Here is a 17,038-nt window from a genome sequence, read left to right as displayed (position 1 = left end):
CTTGGTACATGTCATCCCAAGCATGAACTGAGGCTACTTGCAGAGTTTCGGCACAGTACCACTTAATGATCCGGAGATATAAAAAAATGCTATTTTTGCTTATAACTTCTGAACGGTTTGCCCAAAAATCATAAAATTGGTCTTCTGTAGATTCAGCCGAATGGGTGTCAGCCATTTTGGGTGTCGGCCATTTTGAATTTTGAAGTAAAATGTTGTATTTTATGAACACATTAGCATAATGTTATGAAACTTGGTATGGATAATCATGCCATGCCCTGAAGAAACCTGAGAAGTGCCGGGTCAGCGCCACCTAGTGGTAAAAATAAATACTTACATACGTATTACTTTGAATGTGGTTGACTTATTTTCACAGCAGTCCTCTCCTTAGTTTCCTGAATCATTGCCGAGTCCAACGATATCAAACATGCTATGTTTCGCATTATGGTTTGGGATTTAGCGTTTAAAAAACATTTGTGAATATTTTCGAAACCGGTATTTCATTCGAAATGAAACCACCGTAGAACAATTTAAATCACAGCAAGTTGACTAAATGTTAATGGCCAAATGACAAAATTTTGATTGTAAGTGGCAAAAAAAAAAAAATTCAATCAAAGTCGGACATGGGTAATTTTTGTGTGTTCATAAATATAAATGTCTATAACTCCTAAACGAAATGAGATATTTTCACAGAATTTGACACATTAATGTATGAGCACACTCTGAGGCACTAAGTACAGTATTTTGTTGTAAAATGCAACATTTTCAAATGCATTAGCGGGACCATGCCTCGAAGGTACTCAAACAGTTTCGAGACAGCGCCACCTTGTGGTCAAAATTTAAAATGAAATGTCCAAAAAATGCTAATAACTTTTGATTACTTTTGCCTATTTTAACTGCTCTTAATAGATTCCTTAATTCATACCAAGAACAATGATACCAATTATGCCACCTTTGCTCAAACTTGCTGTCCACCATGTTTAATTTCTTTGAAAACCTACTTTTTCGAACTCCTAGACTGTTGACCTGATTTTCACCAAAATTGGCTCGGATCATCTTCAGACCATGCTGGCAAAAAGTTATTAAAAGCTTTTCGATAGACCAAACCGTTCTTGAGTAACGCATTTTAAGAATGATTTTCTCAAGTCAACTAAATAAACTAAAATAATTGAAGAACTCAATTGAAATTGCTTTAAGAACCGAAGTGCTTGTTTTGCCTTGTAATTGTCCAATTCAGCTCCTATGAACACATTCAAGAGTCTTTGCTATTAGTTTTCCTGGAGATAAAATGTCTCTTTTATATGGCTGTTGGTGAAGTATACGGTTCAAGGACTTCAGCTCTTAACAACCATTTGGGCTTGATTTAGTGAAAGTCCTAAAACATTTGTAGCACAGATATAGAGACATTCAAAAAATGTTTGTTGGGCTGAATTTATTTTTCTAGCTCTTATTTTTTCCCTCAGAATATTAATAATCATAGGTCTAATATTATATAACTAGCATGCTTTGAATGGCACAGTGCAGAATCTGTTACTGAAGTGAACCCTGGGCTGTTCAGGATAATGGCGTCTCCCATGCGACTCCGTCTCCAGAAGCTGTTTAAGTTTGTTTGTAAACTCCGGGGAAGTGATTGCTATCACAGGGCTGAATGTTGTCCATAATTGTGTTTAATGATGTTTAATTAGCTGTTTTGAGAGGGCAATCCCAGACTCCGGTCCAAAGGGAATGACCTCTGATTAGAATCAGTGAGACGTTATTCATATTCATTCTCTTTATGATGTGAAAGAGACGTGTATATGAGTCAGAGGGGCTGCTGTTGAACTCCAGCTGGAGTACAAAAGCTATTCAACTGCTATGACGTTAGCTAGTTTTAAAGGTATTTTAGTTTTTTCCTTCACCCTTTTTCAAAAGCTCCTACATGAACATTTTCTTTTTGTGCATTAGAATCCTGTTATAGGGGATTCTTGGTTGAGCTCATTTAAGATAAGTGACAAATTATAATATAAATTCCATTAGTATTCCTTTAGAAGTATGTTTTAATGTGGTTTTGTAGTAAATGTGACCCTGGAGCACAAAACCAGTCACAGTGGCAATAGTCAACAATACATTGTATGGGTCAAAATGATCGATTTTTCTTTTATGCCAAAAATCATTAGGGATATTAACTAAAGATCATGTTCCATGAAGATATTTTGTAAATGTCCTACTGTACGTAAATATATCAAAAATTTATTATTAATAGTAATATGCATTGCCAAGGACTTCATTTGGACAACTTTAACAGCGATTTTCTCAATATTGGATTCCAGATTTTCCAGAATAGTTCTATCTCGGCCAAATATTGTCCTATCATAACAAACCATACATCAATGGAAAGCTTATTTATTCACCTTTATGACTGGTTTTGTGGTCCAGGGTCATATTATGCTTTAATGCCCTTTTATATAATAAAACTCTTTAAAAAATTAATTCTATTATCAATGTATTTATTATTTTGGTACTTTTGTAGAAGCTGCCATCGCCATTTCATTGGCTCTTCGCTACGCATTACGCCATCTCCGCACTCAACGTCGGGAGCGTGCGCGCTCCTCTGCCCTGCTCCGGAATGTTATTTATGGCAGGCGCGTTCCCGCGGACAGCACCGTTATTATTCGACGAGCGACCGAAACTACAATGTCAAACATTTTCGGGACACCGAGCGCTTCCGTGTCCACGCGCGCCGGTAAGGACCCATCCTGATCTGTCATTATTATACGCGCAACGTCCACCAGCCATCAAATGATATTTCTGGACGCAAAAGATTGAGATGATGTATCATCTTTCAGACAAGGTAAGTGACGCGCGAGCGCTTTACGAAGTTCCCACACCGCAGTGTCTGATAACGAACAATTTCACGCGATTGTTAAATCACCGCGCGCTTGTTTTCATTCGAAACTCGTAGTTTTGCGTTTGTTTCTTGTGTTTATAATTACTTTAAATGACTGACATCACCCTCAAGCCAAACATGTCACCGCTGCGAGGCGGAGGCGTTGCGCAATGATATTTAAAGTGTTCGCGGAGAAAACATGTGTCCGAAAAATAACTGCGCGAATAAAATATGTGCGCGTGTATTACGCAATGAGCGCGCGGGACAGATGCGCGTGGGATTGAGCTGAATCCACACAGGCTTTCTTAAAAGCGCAGTTCCCTGTAAAGGATGATTAGAAGAGAAAGAAAACAGCATGCATATAAATATGATTTAATGCATGCATTGCGTAACATGATCTAAACCAAGACGGGTTCAGTTTCGGACAGCTGCATGATGCTTCAAACTGACGGTGCGACCGCTTTAAAACACTTGTCACGCGCATCACTGTCACTGTCAGTGCACACAACATCCAGTAATGTCTCAATAGAAATGTGTTCAAATTATAGTGAACTGCACAGGCCTTGTAAATGCATGTTATAATGGATTCAGCAGCCTGTGGTGTGATGGACATCTCCTCCTTCTATCATAACTATGTGTGATTATTGCATGTAATTATCTTTCAGCCTGATCACACACTTTCAGTGGAAGTGGCTGTGTTTCTTTATTTATCCCTCGCTCACCCGGTGTAGGTGGAAGTGTGAGAGAGTGAGTGAGTCAGGGAGAGATGGAGGTGATTAGAAGAAAAGACTCAAACGGCCTGTTCTCAGACAACTCGGACAATGACTGTGAGGTATGAACGACGACTGTGTCGACGAGTGTGTGTGTGTGTGTGTGTGTGTGTGTGTGTCAGAGGTGATCTGCGAGTGTCATATTGGAGATACACATGTTGGATTGGTCTCTCTGTAGGACATGGGGGCTTGTGGACAGAGTACAGGTGTGTGTTTGTGTGAAAACACCCCCTTCACCGCCTTCTGTGATCAGCACCCACACGAGGTAAGTGTTTATATATATATATAGAGAGAGAGAGAGAGAGAGAGAGAGAGAGAGAGGGGGAGGGAGGAAGAAAGAGAGTTTATTGATAATTATTTTATCAACATTGATATAAATGTGTCTTGAGCAGCGAATCATCATATTAGAATAATTTCTGAAGGATCATGTGACACTGAAGACACTCACACACACTCTCTCTCACACACACACACACACACACACACACACACACACACACACACACACACACACACACACACACACACACACACACACACACACACACACACACACACACACATACACATACACACTGATCAGGCATACATTATGACCACCTTTCTAATATTTAGTTGGTCCCCCTTTTGCTCCTCAAATCATTCCTGAACCATTTTTGCTTTATGGCGGCGCATTATCTGCTGAAAGAGCCACAGCCACCAGGGAATACCGTTTCCATGAAAGGCTGGACATGGTCTCAACAATGCTTAGGTAGGTGGGACGTGTCAAAGTAACATCCACATGGATGGAGGACCCAAGATCCAGTTCTGATGCTCACGTGCCACTGGTCAGCGGCTATGCCGCCCCATACACAACAAACTGAGATGCTCTGTGTATTCTGACCCCTTTCTATCAGAACCAGCATTAACTTCTGGAGCAGTTTGAGCTACAGTAGCTCGTCTGTTTGATCGGACCACACGGGCCAGCCTTCGCTCCCCACGTGCATCAATGAGCCTTGGCCGCCCATGACCCTGTGGCCGGTTCTCCACTGGTCCTTCATGACCCTGTGGCCGGTTCTCCACTGGTCCTCCATGACCCTGTGGCCGGTTCTCCACTGATCCTTCATGACCCTGTGTCCGGTTCTCCACTGGTCCTTCATGGCCCTGTGGCCGGTTCTCCACTGGTCCTTCATGACCCTGTGGCCGGTTCTCCACTGGTCCTTCATGACCCTGTGGCCGGTTCTCCACTGGTCCTTCATGACCCTGTGGCCGGTTCTCCACTGGTCCTTCATGACCCTGTGTCCGGTTCTCCACTGGTCCTTCATGGCCCTGTGGCCGGTTCTCCACTGGTCCTTCATGACCCTGTGGCCGGTTCTCCACTGGTCCTTCATGACCCTGTGGCCGGTTCTCCACTGGTCCTTCATGACCCTGTGGCCGGTTCTCCACTGGTCCTTCATGACCCTGTGGCCGGTTCTCCACTGGTCCTTCATGACCCTGTGGTCGGTTCTCCACTGGTCCTTCATGACCCTGTGGCCGGTTCTCCACTGGTCCTTCATGACCCTGTGGCCGGTTCTCCACTGGTCCTTCATGACCCTGTGGCCGGTTCTCCACTGGTCCTTCATGACCCTGTGGCCGGTTCTCCACTGGTCCTTCATGACCCTGTGGCCGGTTCTCCACTGGTCCTTCATGACCCTGTGGCCGGTTCTCCACTGGTCCTTCATGACCCTGTGGCCGGTTCTCCACTGGTCCTTCATGACCCTGTGGCCGGTTCTCCACTGGTCCTTCATGACCCTGTGGCCGGTTCTCCACTGGTCCTCCATGACCCTGTGGCCGGTTCTCCACTGTTCCTTCATGACCCTGTGGCCGGTTCTCCACTGTTCCTTCATGACCCTGTGGCCGGTTCTCCACTGGTCCTTCATGACCCTGTGGCCGGTTCTCCACTGTTCCTTCATGACCCTGTGGCCGGTTCACCACTGGTCCTTCATGACCCTGTGGCCGGTTCTCCACTGGTCCTTCATGACCCTGTGGCCGGTTCTCCACTGGTCCTTCATGACCCTGTGGCCGGTTCTCAACTGGTCCTTCATGACCCTGTGGCCGGTTCTCCACTGGTCCTTCATGACCCTGTGGCCGGTTCTCCACTGTTCCTTCCTTGGAGCACTTTTGATAGAGACTGACCACTGCAGACCGGGAACACCCCACAAGAGCTGCAGTTTTGGAGATGCTCTGATTCAGTCGTCTAGCCGTCACAATCTGGCCCTTGCCAAACTCACTCAAATCCTTACGCTTGACCATTTTTCCTGCTTCTAACACATCAACTTTGAGGACAAAATGTTCACTTGCTGCCTAATATATCCCACCCACTAACAGGTGATGAAGAGATCATCAGTGTTATTCACTTCACCTGGTCATAATGTTATGCCTGATCGGTGTGTATATATACATTCTCTGTCCAGGCAATGGTATATAAAAAGTAGAGATGCGCTACTATTTTTCTTTTAAATGGCTTACAATACTCGATTTAAAGGGTGACAAAGTAGCAGACCCAACCAAGGCAAAATAATCAAGTGACTACATATAATGTTTGTTGAAAGGACTAGATGATGCAATCCCTAATGTTTGCACCACTTCTAGTTCTTGAAGGATGGCTGCTATAAGGTAGCCTGACGTCGTCATACTCAATTCTAGTCTGAATTTGAGTCTGATTCTGCTCCGTTGGGCTGTGATTATGGGGCGTGTTTCAACCGAACCAGGAAAGACCTCAATTGGATAGACCTACAACCAATCAGAGCAACGGAGCGACGCATAACGTTAGTTATCAAATGTCAACAGAACTCAACTGCACAGTGTTGCCAAGTCCACGGGTTGAAGCGACCCCAATTATGTGATTTACAGACCCAGGAATGCGAATTTTAGCCGGCAGTCCTTCCAAAATAACATATTTTACACCCCAAATGCCTTTTTTTCCCGGAGAACCCCCCTGGAGAGCTATTGGGCTTGTTTTTGGCTAGTTTTGAGGAACGTTAGCAATTGGGCGGGTTTTGTTGTAAAAACTTGGCAACCCTGTACCTGCACGCACGCTGGAATAAGTAGCCTAACGTTAGAAGAAAAAGATGAGTGTAAACGATGTTTGCCGGTGTTGTAAAAAAAGAATTTAATGATACACAGAGTACTTACCAACACGATCATCATTTCTGAGAGAAATAGTAAAGGTGAACGCATATACGAACAAGTTCTCCGTTTAGGATTAGAACAAATTCAACCCAAGCGCTCTTTGATGATGTGGATGATTACGTTACTGTTGATCATCTGTCCATCATCGTCTAAAGCCCGTCCTGACAATTTCATTGGTCCGAACAGTTTCTGTCCGGGCATAATTACTTCTCTATGGATCAAGTCCAGACCGAACTGCCCGAGTTAAAATGTTGTGGGCGGGGCTAAGTTCGGCTGGCATCCAGGCTAGCTATAAGGCTAAGTCTGAGCTAAATTCTTGTCTTTTAGATCTGCTATTTTCCTGTAAAGCTGCTTGGACACATCTATTGTAAAAAGCGCTAGAGAAATAAAAGTGATTTTGCTTGGTATAAGGCACACACCCACAGAAAGCCTATGACTTCAAAACACATTGAAATGTCTCAAAAACAGTGTAAAATGATCAAACTCACTGTCTCACTGTCAGATTCAGCAGGAATAATGATTTCATAACGTCTCAGAGAGCAGAGATAAATGAGCATAAATTAAATGACCTGTGTCGTTTATTTAATTATTTTGGGCGTTATTTTAGCGATCTGAGCACAGGTGCAAATCCACTTTTACTAGTTTAACGGGTTGGTCCAAAAGGGTTGTGGCTCGTCTCTTAATGAGTCGAGGGTGTGTTTTGGGCGTGACGTGCAATAAACCAATCAGAGTCTCATCTCCCTTTCCCATTAAAAGCCAATTGTGCTCGCACCATTGATTCACTATTTACATGAGGAGAGACTGAACGCTTCTCCAGAGAGGAATCCTTTATTTTTAAAATGTGTGTGTGCTGCTGCGCATCCCTGTGTGTGTTGTGCACCGCCTATAGGCTCATATTACTAACTCGCCCTTTAAATAACACAAAAATACTGCGCTATTGAGTTTAGAGCAGGTGTGTGTCAATGGTCAGTGGTTTTCCTCACAATAGCAACGCTCCAACAATGCTCCAGATCACACCTGGTGTTCAGACCAGACGCCCATGGGCGAACAGATGCGCCAGTGCGTTTGATATTTAAAGGCCCCCTGAAATCAAAATGGACGTTTTTGAGCTTTTAGTATGACTATGTTAGCCTTAAGGTTATGAATAAGCTGGTGTGCTCCAAAACAATGACAAAATTAGCCTTTAGGAGATATAAGCATTCAAAACTTAAAGTCTCTCACTTCCGTCAAAATGCATCACAGATTTTGATGACATGATCGCAGACTTCAACATCTTCTGTCCAATCAAATGCTCTCTAGAATCTGAAGCCCCGCCCCCTACACACATGCTGAAGCTGCTGCTGAAATTCTAAAGGTAAAGGCCTATAGTTTTTTTAAATGGATAATATATTAATATAATATTCCATACATTATCAGAGCTTGGCAGACAGAATTATAATTTTTTAGATACGTTAGTTAATCGATTATAGCCTAATAAATGTTATTATTAATATAATTTAGCTAGGCTATAATCATACATAATAAATAATCCTGTCATATAAAGTTTATGACATTTAAAAAATATTTAGATTAAAATGGGACAAATAATTACATGATAATATAGTCATAATTTAAGTAAATTAATTCCATAATTCAATAAAGTGATTACTGGTTCAGAATGACAGCTTAAAGTGATAGTTCACCCCAAAATGTCATTTACTCACCCTCAAGTTGTTCCAATAATGTATACATTTCTTTGTTATGTTTTACACACAGGAAGATTACAATGGGTGCCCCAAAGCAGCCTGGTTACAAACTTTCTTCTAAATATCTTCTTTTGTGTTCAGCAGAGCAAAGAAACTCATACAGGTTTGGACATCATGAGGGAGAGTAAATGATGACAGAATTTTCATTTTTGGTGAACTTTCCCTTTAAAGTGCACCAAATAGGCTACTAAAGAGGTCTTTAGAAATAAATAAAAGAATCAAATGTAAAATAATATAAAATGTGTTCTGTTGCAAGTTCACATACTTTATGTTTTCTTATGGTTTATTATTGAGCTGTCAAGTTGTCAATGTTGAAATAATCATTTCATGATGTATTCTTTATTTCTGACCTTTATGCAATTGTTTTTTAGGGTTTTTTGTGTGTGTGTGTGTGTGTGTGTGTGTGTGTGTGTGGGGGGGGGGGGGGGGTCGTGAATGGGTGTCCCTTATTTCGCAGACAACAAAACATATCGGACCCATTTAAATGCTTTATTTCAAAGCGATATGGAGGAGATTATGATGATAAACGGTTAGAGATTAGGATGAGACTGTGGCTTTACCAAACAGAAAGGCTCTAGTCAAACTGCGGTATTAATGAAACGCTATTGGCTGTTTCAAAAAAGGGGAGGAGCTGCTAACAGCTGGAGCCGTTTCAGAGGGGAATTACGTCCACACATTGAATAATGCTGCGCGTTTCAAGGCACTTCAGTGGGACTTTAAATGATAACTGCGTCGCATTGTGTCGGGTGTGTGATAGGGCCCTTTATCTTCAGTTACAAGTGGAAATTTCACAATTCCAGCTTTATTGAGCAATGGTGCAAAACGTCCAATTGCGCCACCTGTGAAAGAATGTCATGCCCTATAATTTTGGCTTATTTTTTGGTCACTATAACTCACAACATAATTATTTTTGCCCCGCTCTATTCGAGCACTGCACCCAGCATTTGGGTCTCAATGTGTAGCTCCAGTCTCTGTTTACTGTGAATCTGTGGGTCATGTGATGTGTCTCTCGTCAGGACTCCAGGGCGAAGTGTGTCCAGTGCGGTAAGAACAGGCCCATGATCACCAGATACTCCGAGGGTTACGGCACAGAGGTGAGGGCAGCGCCTGCACGTCTCTGAATGTATACGCGCATGTGTGTGTGTGTGTTTCAGTGTGTGACTGGTGTGTTTCAGGAGGAGTGTGTCCAGTCTCATCCTCAGGGAGACAGCGATGCAGACGCAGACATCGAGGACACGGACAGCAGGTGTGTGACTGACACACACACACACACACACACACACACACACACACACACACACACACACACACACACACACACACACACACACACACACACACACACACACACACACACACACACACACACACACACAAAGCAGAGGTGGACAGTAACTAAGCACATTTACTTGAGTACTGTACTTAAGTACACTTTTTGAGTATCTGTACTTTCCTTGAGTAGTATTTTTTCTGGAATCTTATGACTTTTACTTCACTACATTTGAAAGACAAATATCGTACTTTTTACTCCACTACATTTCTATCAAGGCCCTCGAAGTAGAAAGTCGTAGCTGCTTTGAAAGACAGAGGATGATTTGTTTTCTTCTTTAAAACGTGATTCTTTTTTTTTTTTTCAGACAGCCTATCAGTAATTGCTCTTGTAGGATCACATGAAGTTCAATGATTTCCAAGTATTTTTTGAACACCAATCAATTGATGGCAAAATAGAAGGCGGCAGTTCCCAGACTCAGTATGGCCATACTTAAAAGTTAAAATTCAGAAGAGCAGACGTGGATAAGTCTGAAAAAGTGCGAAAGTGCACACAGAAAGCTGCCTCTCAGACGCCAGACCACAAGAACTGAATTTTAGTCTATTGAATCTACTAAAATCTTATTATAGTCAATTAAAACTAGACTAAAACTAAAACAATTCAGATGCCTAAAATGTTATAGTCAAAAGACTATGACTAAAACTAAATCAAAATTTGCTGTCAAAATGAACACTGGTATGAAGTATGGTTGGTCAAATGATTTTTATAGATTTATAGCCAAGTTGCCATAGCCTTGTGGATACAGCGCTAAAGCATAGGTTACGTTCCACAATGATGTTAGTTAGCATGCAAAAACGTAGTTGGGCTAATAATGTTAACTGAAGTCCTTTCAGAAATGTTTTTTACGTAATCCTGTCAAATAAACACAATGTAGAAACCTTTCTTTTCTAGTGTGATTTTGACTTTGATAAGAGCTTTGTAACTTTTAAGCAAGTATTTAAATGAGCTAGCATGTCAGATGGAGCATGACTGGCTTAAACCACCATGATGGAGCAGTGCATTCATACAACAATGCAGCAATAATAAAATAATGAGTTTACTTTTACTTTTGACACTGAAGTACTTTTAAAAGCAAGTACTTCTGTACTTTTACTTAAGTAAAAATCTATCTTAACAACTTTCACTTGTAATGGAGTAATATTTAACCAATAGTACTTTTACTTTTACTCAAGTAATGGAGTTGTGTAGCTACTTTGTCCACCTCTGCATATATGCGCTGCACTGAATCACCTTCTGCAACTCTTTCTGTGCATTGTGATTCGCCCAGGCTCCAGATTGCAGGTTCCCTCCAGCGAATCAGTTCCCGGAAGCGGAAGCGTCAGCGAATCACGCGGCAGGACACCACTGAGAGTGAAGACGACGGTGGGCGGAGCCACAGGACTCACCGCTGGAGTCTGCGCCTCAGTCCCCATCGCACACACAACAGGACGATACTGGAGGTGCGACGAAATACAGCTGAAGGATTCTGGGCTGAAATTACTTACAGTTGTAAATGTATTTAAAATGATTGAAGCGAGAAGCACAATTCAATAATACAATCTAATTAGGAAATAATGAAAACACTGATTGTTTTTTACCATATAAACTAAAGAAAAAGTTATTTTTATTTACATGAACCATTATAACTATATTATTTATATAATGAATATTAGTAAATACATTATATATATATAATTTTTTTTATCAATGTACTATTATAGTTATACATTTTTTATTGTATTTACATTTTTAATGTTTTTAATATGTCTTACATATATTTTTAATATGTACATTAAAAACTATTGTTTTTTATTATAGTGTTTTAAATATATATTATTTTACGTTTTTTAGTTTAAGTAAATGTTTTAAATTACGTGTTATATTTTTAAATGATCCATTAATTTATTTTTAGTACATTTAGAAATTCAAGATGTCATTTAAATGTCACATACATTTTTAAAGTAGACATTTTAAATATAGTTTTTATTCATTTATATTTCATACATTTTTATATTCATATTTATTTTTACATTTAGAAATTCAAGTTAAACTAAACTGTTGCCTTGGGAACGAGCTGAATAAAAAAAGTAGTTTTTTTATATTTTATTTCATTTCAGTTAATATACATTTTTCATTTTATTTATATTTTTATTAGTTTCATATTTTTAAAGTTTTTTTTTCAATATGTCTTAAATATTGTTTTAAAATATAAATTTGAAATATTGTTTTTATTCATTTTTAGTTCAGTTTTAGTAATTTGTTTAAGTGTCACATACATTTTTAAAATAGACATTTAAATATAGTTTTTATTTATTTATATTTCATACATTTTTATATTCATATTTATTTTTTGTATATTTAGAAATTCAAGTTAAACTAAACTTTTGCTTTGGGAACTAACTGGAATACAAAAAGGTTTACATTTTTTTTTTTTTTACATTTTTATTTAATTTCAGGTAATGTTCATTTTAATATATGAAATAATGCCAAAAGTAAAAAGTGTGTTACAGTAATATTAACCTGTTAGCCTGCACCCCCCCGTTTGAAAAAGCAGAAGTAAATGTCTTGAATCAGTGTGGTGAAGCGCAGTCAGATTGACTGGTTGTGTGTGTCCCGCAGGAGAGCGTGTCTCAGGTGCGGCCGCTGGTCATCTGCCGCTGTGCAGCGCGAGAGACTCAAACCGCGACGGACGACAAACCCCACGGGGGGAAATGGCTCCTGACCGCATTCCCCGTCCCGCTGTCCCTCCCTGTGTCCTGCTATCTGCTCATCGTCCCCCTGTCCGTATCCATTCTCATCATTCTCATGTCATTCCTCTTACTGCTCACAGACACTTGACACTGTATAATCCTCCACACTCTATCAAGACATTTCCCTCCAGCGTCTACAGTAAGATCATGCACTTTCAATCAAGACATTGCATCTTACACTCTTTTGTACAGTGTTATCAATGGAAGACCATTTCTGCCACGTAAGAAAATAAAATGCTTTGGTAAATCATAATTATGACATATACTAAGTTATAATTGTGAAACTGTGAAAATTATTACTAAGTTATAAATTAATATGGCATAAAGTCAAAACAATTGACATACACAGTCATAATTATGACAAAAAAGTCAATTATGAGATACAAATCTAAATTATGACATACTAAGTTATAATTTTGAAACTATATACAAATATTAAGTCAGAATTATGAGATAAGTCAAAATTGACATACAAGTCATAATTATGAAACTATGAAAATGTTGTCTTAATTATGAGATAAAAAGTCAACATTATGAGATAAAAAGTCAACATTATGACATACTATATTATAATTATGAAACTGAAAATTATGTCATAATTATGAGATAAAAAGTCTAAATTATGACAAATGTCAATTATGACAAGAGTTGATTATGAGATAAAATGTCGAAATTATGACACTAAGTTATAATTATGAAACTATGGAAATTATTACTAAGTTATAAATTAATATGGCATAAAGTCAAAACAATTGACGTACATAGTCCTAATTATGACAAAAAAGTAAATTATGAGATACAAATCTAAATTATGACATGCTAAGTTATAATTGTGAAACTATATAAAATATTAAGTCATAATTATGAGATAAGTCAAAATTGAAATAGTCATAAAATGTCGTGATTATGAATTAAAAAGTCAAAATTGACATACAAGTCAAAATTATGAAACTAGGAAAATATTGTCATAATTATGAGATAAAAAGTCAACATTATGAGATAAAAAGTCAAAATTATGACATAAATGTCAGTTATGACGAGTCAATTATGAGATAAAATTTAAAAATTATGACAGACTAAGTTATAATTATGAAACTGAAAATTCTGTCATAATTATGAGACACAAAGTCAAAATTATAAGAGTCATAATTATGACAATATGCCATGATTATGAGATAAAAAGTCTAAATTAGGAGAAATGTCAATTATGACAGTTGATTATGAGATAAAATGTAAAAATTATGACATACTAAGTTATAATTATGAAACTATGAAAATTATTAATAAGTTATAAATTAATATGACATAAAGTCAAAACAATTGACATACAAAGTCATTATTATGACAAAAAAGTCAATTATGAGATACAAATCTAAATTATGACATACTAAGTTATAATTGTGAAACTATATACAAATATTAAGTCAGAATTATGAGATAATAAGTCAAAATTGACATACAAGTCATAATTATGAAACTATGAAAATATTGTCTTAATTATGAGATAAAAAGTCAACATTATGAGATAAAAAGTCAACATTATGACATACTATATTATAATTATGAAACTGAAAATTCTGTCGTATGTGATACAAAGTCAAAATTATAAGATAAAGTCATAATTATGACAAAATGTCCTGATTATGAGATATTAAACCATGAAAATTCTATCATAATTATTAGATAAAAAAAAAAAATCTAAATTATGACATAAAAAGGTCATGATTATGAGATTAAAAATCTAAATTATGACATAAAATCCATAATTATGACAAGAACGTCAAGTATGAGATACAAATAAAAAATGATGACATACTAAATTATGATTCTTTTTGTAATAACTATGACTTTTTATCTCATAATTATGGCTTAGCATGTCATAATTTCAACTTTTTATGTCATAATTATGATATTTCATGTTTTTTTTCTTGTGTGATGGAAATGGGCGTCCATAGTTATCGAACACCAAAGACATTCAAGTCATTTGACAAAAAGCACAGTCGAATGTGATCAGGAGTGCGAATTTACAACGATCACGTAATTGAGTGAAAATACTCAAAACATCCAAGCATCTCGTCAAAAAAAGCGTTTCCACACTCAATCGTGTTTAAGTGTAAAGTTGTAGTTTTTTAACAAAGGCGTCTCTTCACAAGGAAAAATGACCGTAATTTTGGCCATTACATTTCACATTGAAATGGCTTTTATTGGCTGTAAATAAAAACGAATTGATGGACTCAGCAGCGTAGGAAGATGAAATATATATAGGCCTATATTTTTTATATAATACAAAAGATTTAAGTAATGACCTGTGAAACATTGGTTCTTGGTTCCTTGGTAGTTTTCCCCTTGGGTTTCATTCGATGGTGTAAAGTGGGAGTTTTTTTGACCTGGACGTGGAGGATGAAGGTCAAGGAGCAAGATCTTTCCTCGTCTGCTGTTATCGCCATTAACCAGCATTAAATGACTTCAATCAAGAAATATGTTTTTCCTCTTTAATGAAAGATTACACAAACAGTCGTGCTCAACATTTTGCTTTACCGTCATCTTCATGAAGTGAATAACTGCACCGTCTCTCAGTGTCATCAGAAATAGAGCTGTTATCTAATTCTTCATGTGTGGGAGAGCAGCACATCGAGGCCAAAGGCCCACCGCCACATGTGGGCTGGATCTATGCAAGCGTTTTGTGTGTGAATATGCTCTTAAGAGTCCCTCTTTCATCTGTTCCTGATTCTTCATGGATGCGTTCCTCTGTGTAAAGGGCTGTTGTTTGTCTCACTGTAGGGGCAGTGTTTCACAGCGAGGGACTCGTTTGAACCGTCTCAAGGCGCTAAATTCACTCGCAGAAGCACAAGCGCGAGTCAGGTCAAGAGAGTTCAGACAAACCTTTCCCATAATCCCTCTGCATTCGTTCATTATCTGAGCGTGAACGTTCGCGGTTTGCATGAGTGTTATCACTACCGGTGTGCATCTGTTCCTCATTCCAGCTTATTTTAGATCTCACATTTGCTTACTGCATATTTTCCTTTGTATATTTTCCCCTGTGAACATGCTATTGTAAATTGAGTCTGTAAAATGTCTGGATTTTACGAGAATTAAAACGATAGTTTGACAGCAAGTCTTAAGCGTCTGATTTTCACAAAGCTATTGTTACGTCTCCGGTGTGTTTTCGTTGTGTTTTCGTTCTCTTTCTTTCATTCTTGACTGTCATGATTCTTAGGTTTTGCGATTGGTTGGTTATCATGTCAATCATCATTTGTCAACGTGCCGACGCCCGTCAAGGAACCAATCAGAACTCACCATCTCTGCATAAAGACCCGGACGTGACAGGAGAATGGAAGTAAATAAACAATTATTTGGTGTTAAAGTTAGTATGTCACATGACAATGCATCACGTTAGAGATTGAGTTTGTTTATACACACCAGGGAAGGAGCGGATGCTACCCCATGTATTTATGTCTGTTAGTTAGTATAGTTTAGTTTTGTTATGGATACTTTTCATACTTTATCACTACATTCTTTGTTCGTTTAGTTCATTAAATGATGCAAGTTAGTGTGTGTTTTGTTGATTTCTTTGCTTTAGCACCGCTTATTGTCCCTCACTCCAGTGTCCCATGTTTTGTTGTCTTATTATTTGCATATATTCTGTAAATATTTATTTCTTGTTTCACTATTGCACTGTAAAAACAATTGTGTGTGTTCTCTATGATTTTGACTCTAAAAAGAATTCATTCAGATCTGTCTCTGCCTGATTCATTTCACCACACATCGATGAACTGAAACTGTTTCTTTTATTATTTTCTTAATTCGTCTAACTTGATCACTTATATGTTACATACCCTATTACCTATTAGTTAGACATCTTAAACCGGGAGATGTAACAATTGAGGGCTCCTCGTTTGTTACTGTTCATTAAAGAACTGTGTTGTTTTGATAATGCAGATTAACTTGTTGAGTATTTTCTCCTTTTTATGAAGCATGTTAATGCAAGTTGTGATAATACTAAGCTTGCTCTTGGCATTTCATTTACAGAGCTTCCCTGATAATCCCTTGTTAGAGGCGATAGAAAAGTATTAACAATAGCTACCCACTTCCATATTTCTATTCCAAATCAATCCCGAAGTGATAGATCGGCTGTTTGAATTCGAAATTTTGATGTAGTCAAAGAGACAATCCTTTTGGCGAGGGGCAGGATGTCACTGAAACAGGTAAAGAGGAGGTAGAGACGGCCATGACGGAGGCTGAGGCTAATGTCGGGGGCAGTTTTGCCACCCGTTGAACCTTTTTCACCAGATACTCCCAGTTCTAGAGGGGAGATACAGAGGGAGGTGGGAATTGCACGGCTCCGTATGGAAGTGCAAGATAGCGCACAAGCCCGCCAAGCAGAGCTGGATCTGTGTCTGGAGGTCTGCAGGCTCAAAAGTGAGTTGGAGATCTCTTGGCACCGGTTTGAA

The 17,038-nt window shown here is 38.6% G+C and overlaps 1 protein-coding gene across 7 annotated transcripts; it reads left to right on the top strand.

Moving 5' to 3' along the window:
* The first annotated feature begins 2,589 nt into the window (after nucleotides 1-2,589).
* On the top strand, nucleotides 2,590-16,318 carry LOC307140566 (uncharacterized protein). Of its 7 annotated transcripts, none has more exons than XM_079840170.1 (8): nucleotides 2,608-2,827; nucleotides 3,595-3,695; nucleotides 3,812-3,898; nucleotides 9,545-9,622; nucleotides 9,704-9,774; nucleotides 11,126-11,297; nucleotides 12,457-12,617; nucleotides 14,926-15,697. In XM_079840170.1, exons 2-8 carry the CDS (start codon nucleotides 3,630-3,632, stop codon nucleotides 14,954-14,956), a joined length of 666 nt encoding a protein of 221 aa, XP_079696296.1. In that variant the 5' UTR covers nucleotides 2,608-2,827; nucleotides 3,595-3,629; the 3' UTR covers nucleotides 14,957-15,697. The 7 variants fall into 7 exon arrangements, with proteins under 7 accessions (XP_079696292.1, XP_079696296.1, XP_079696294.1 ...); XM_079840169.1 differs by having other exon boundaries at nucleotides 2,617-2,827; nucleotides 3,529-3,695; nucleotides 14,926-16,318; XM_079840171.1 differs by having other exon boundaries at nucleotides 2,647-2,827; nucleotides 3,529-3,695; nucleotides 9,707-9,774.
* The last annotated feature ends 720 nt before the right edge of the window (nucleotides 16,319-17,038 follow it).

Source organism: Gobio gobio (assembly GCF_949357685.1).
Source record: "Gobio gobio genome assembly, chromosome: 2".
Lineage (NCBI taxonomy): Eukaryota > Metazoa > Chordata > Actinopteri > Cypriniformes > Gobionidae > Gobio > Gobio gobio.
This window is presented reverse-complemented; position numbering and strand designations above follow the sequence as displayed.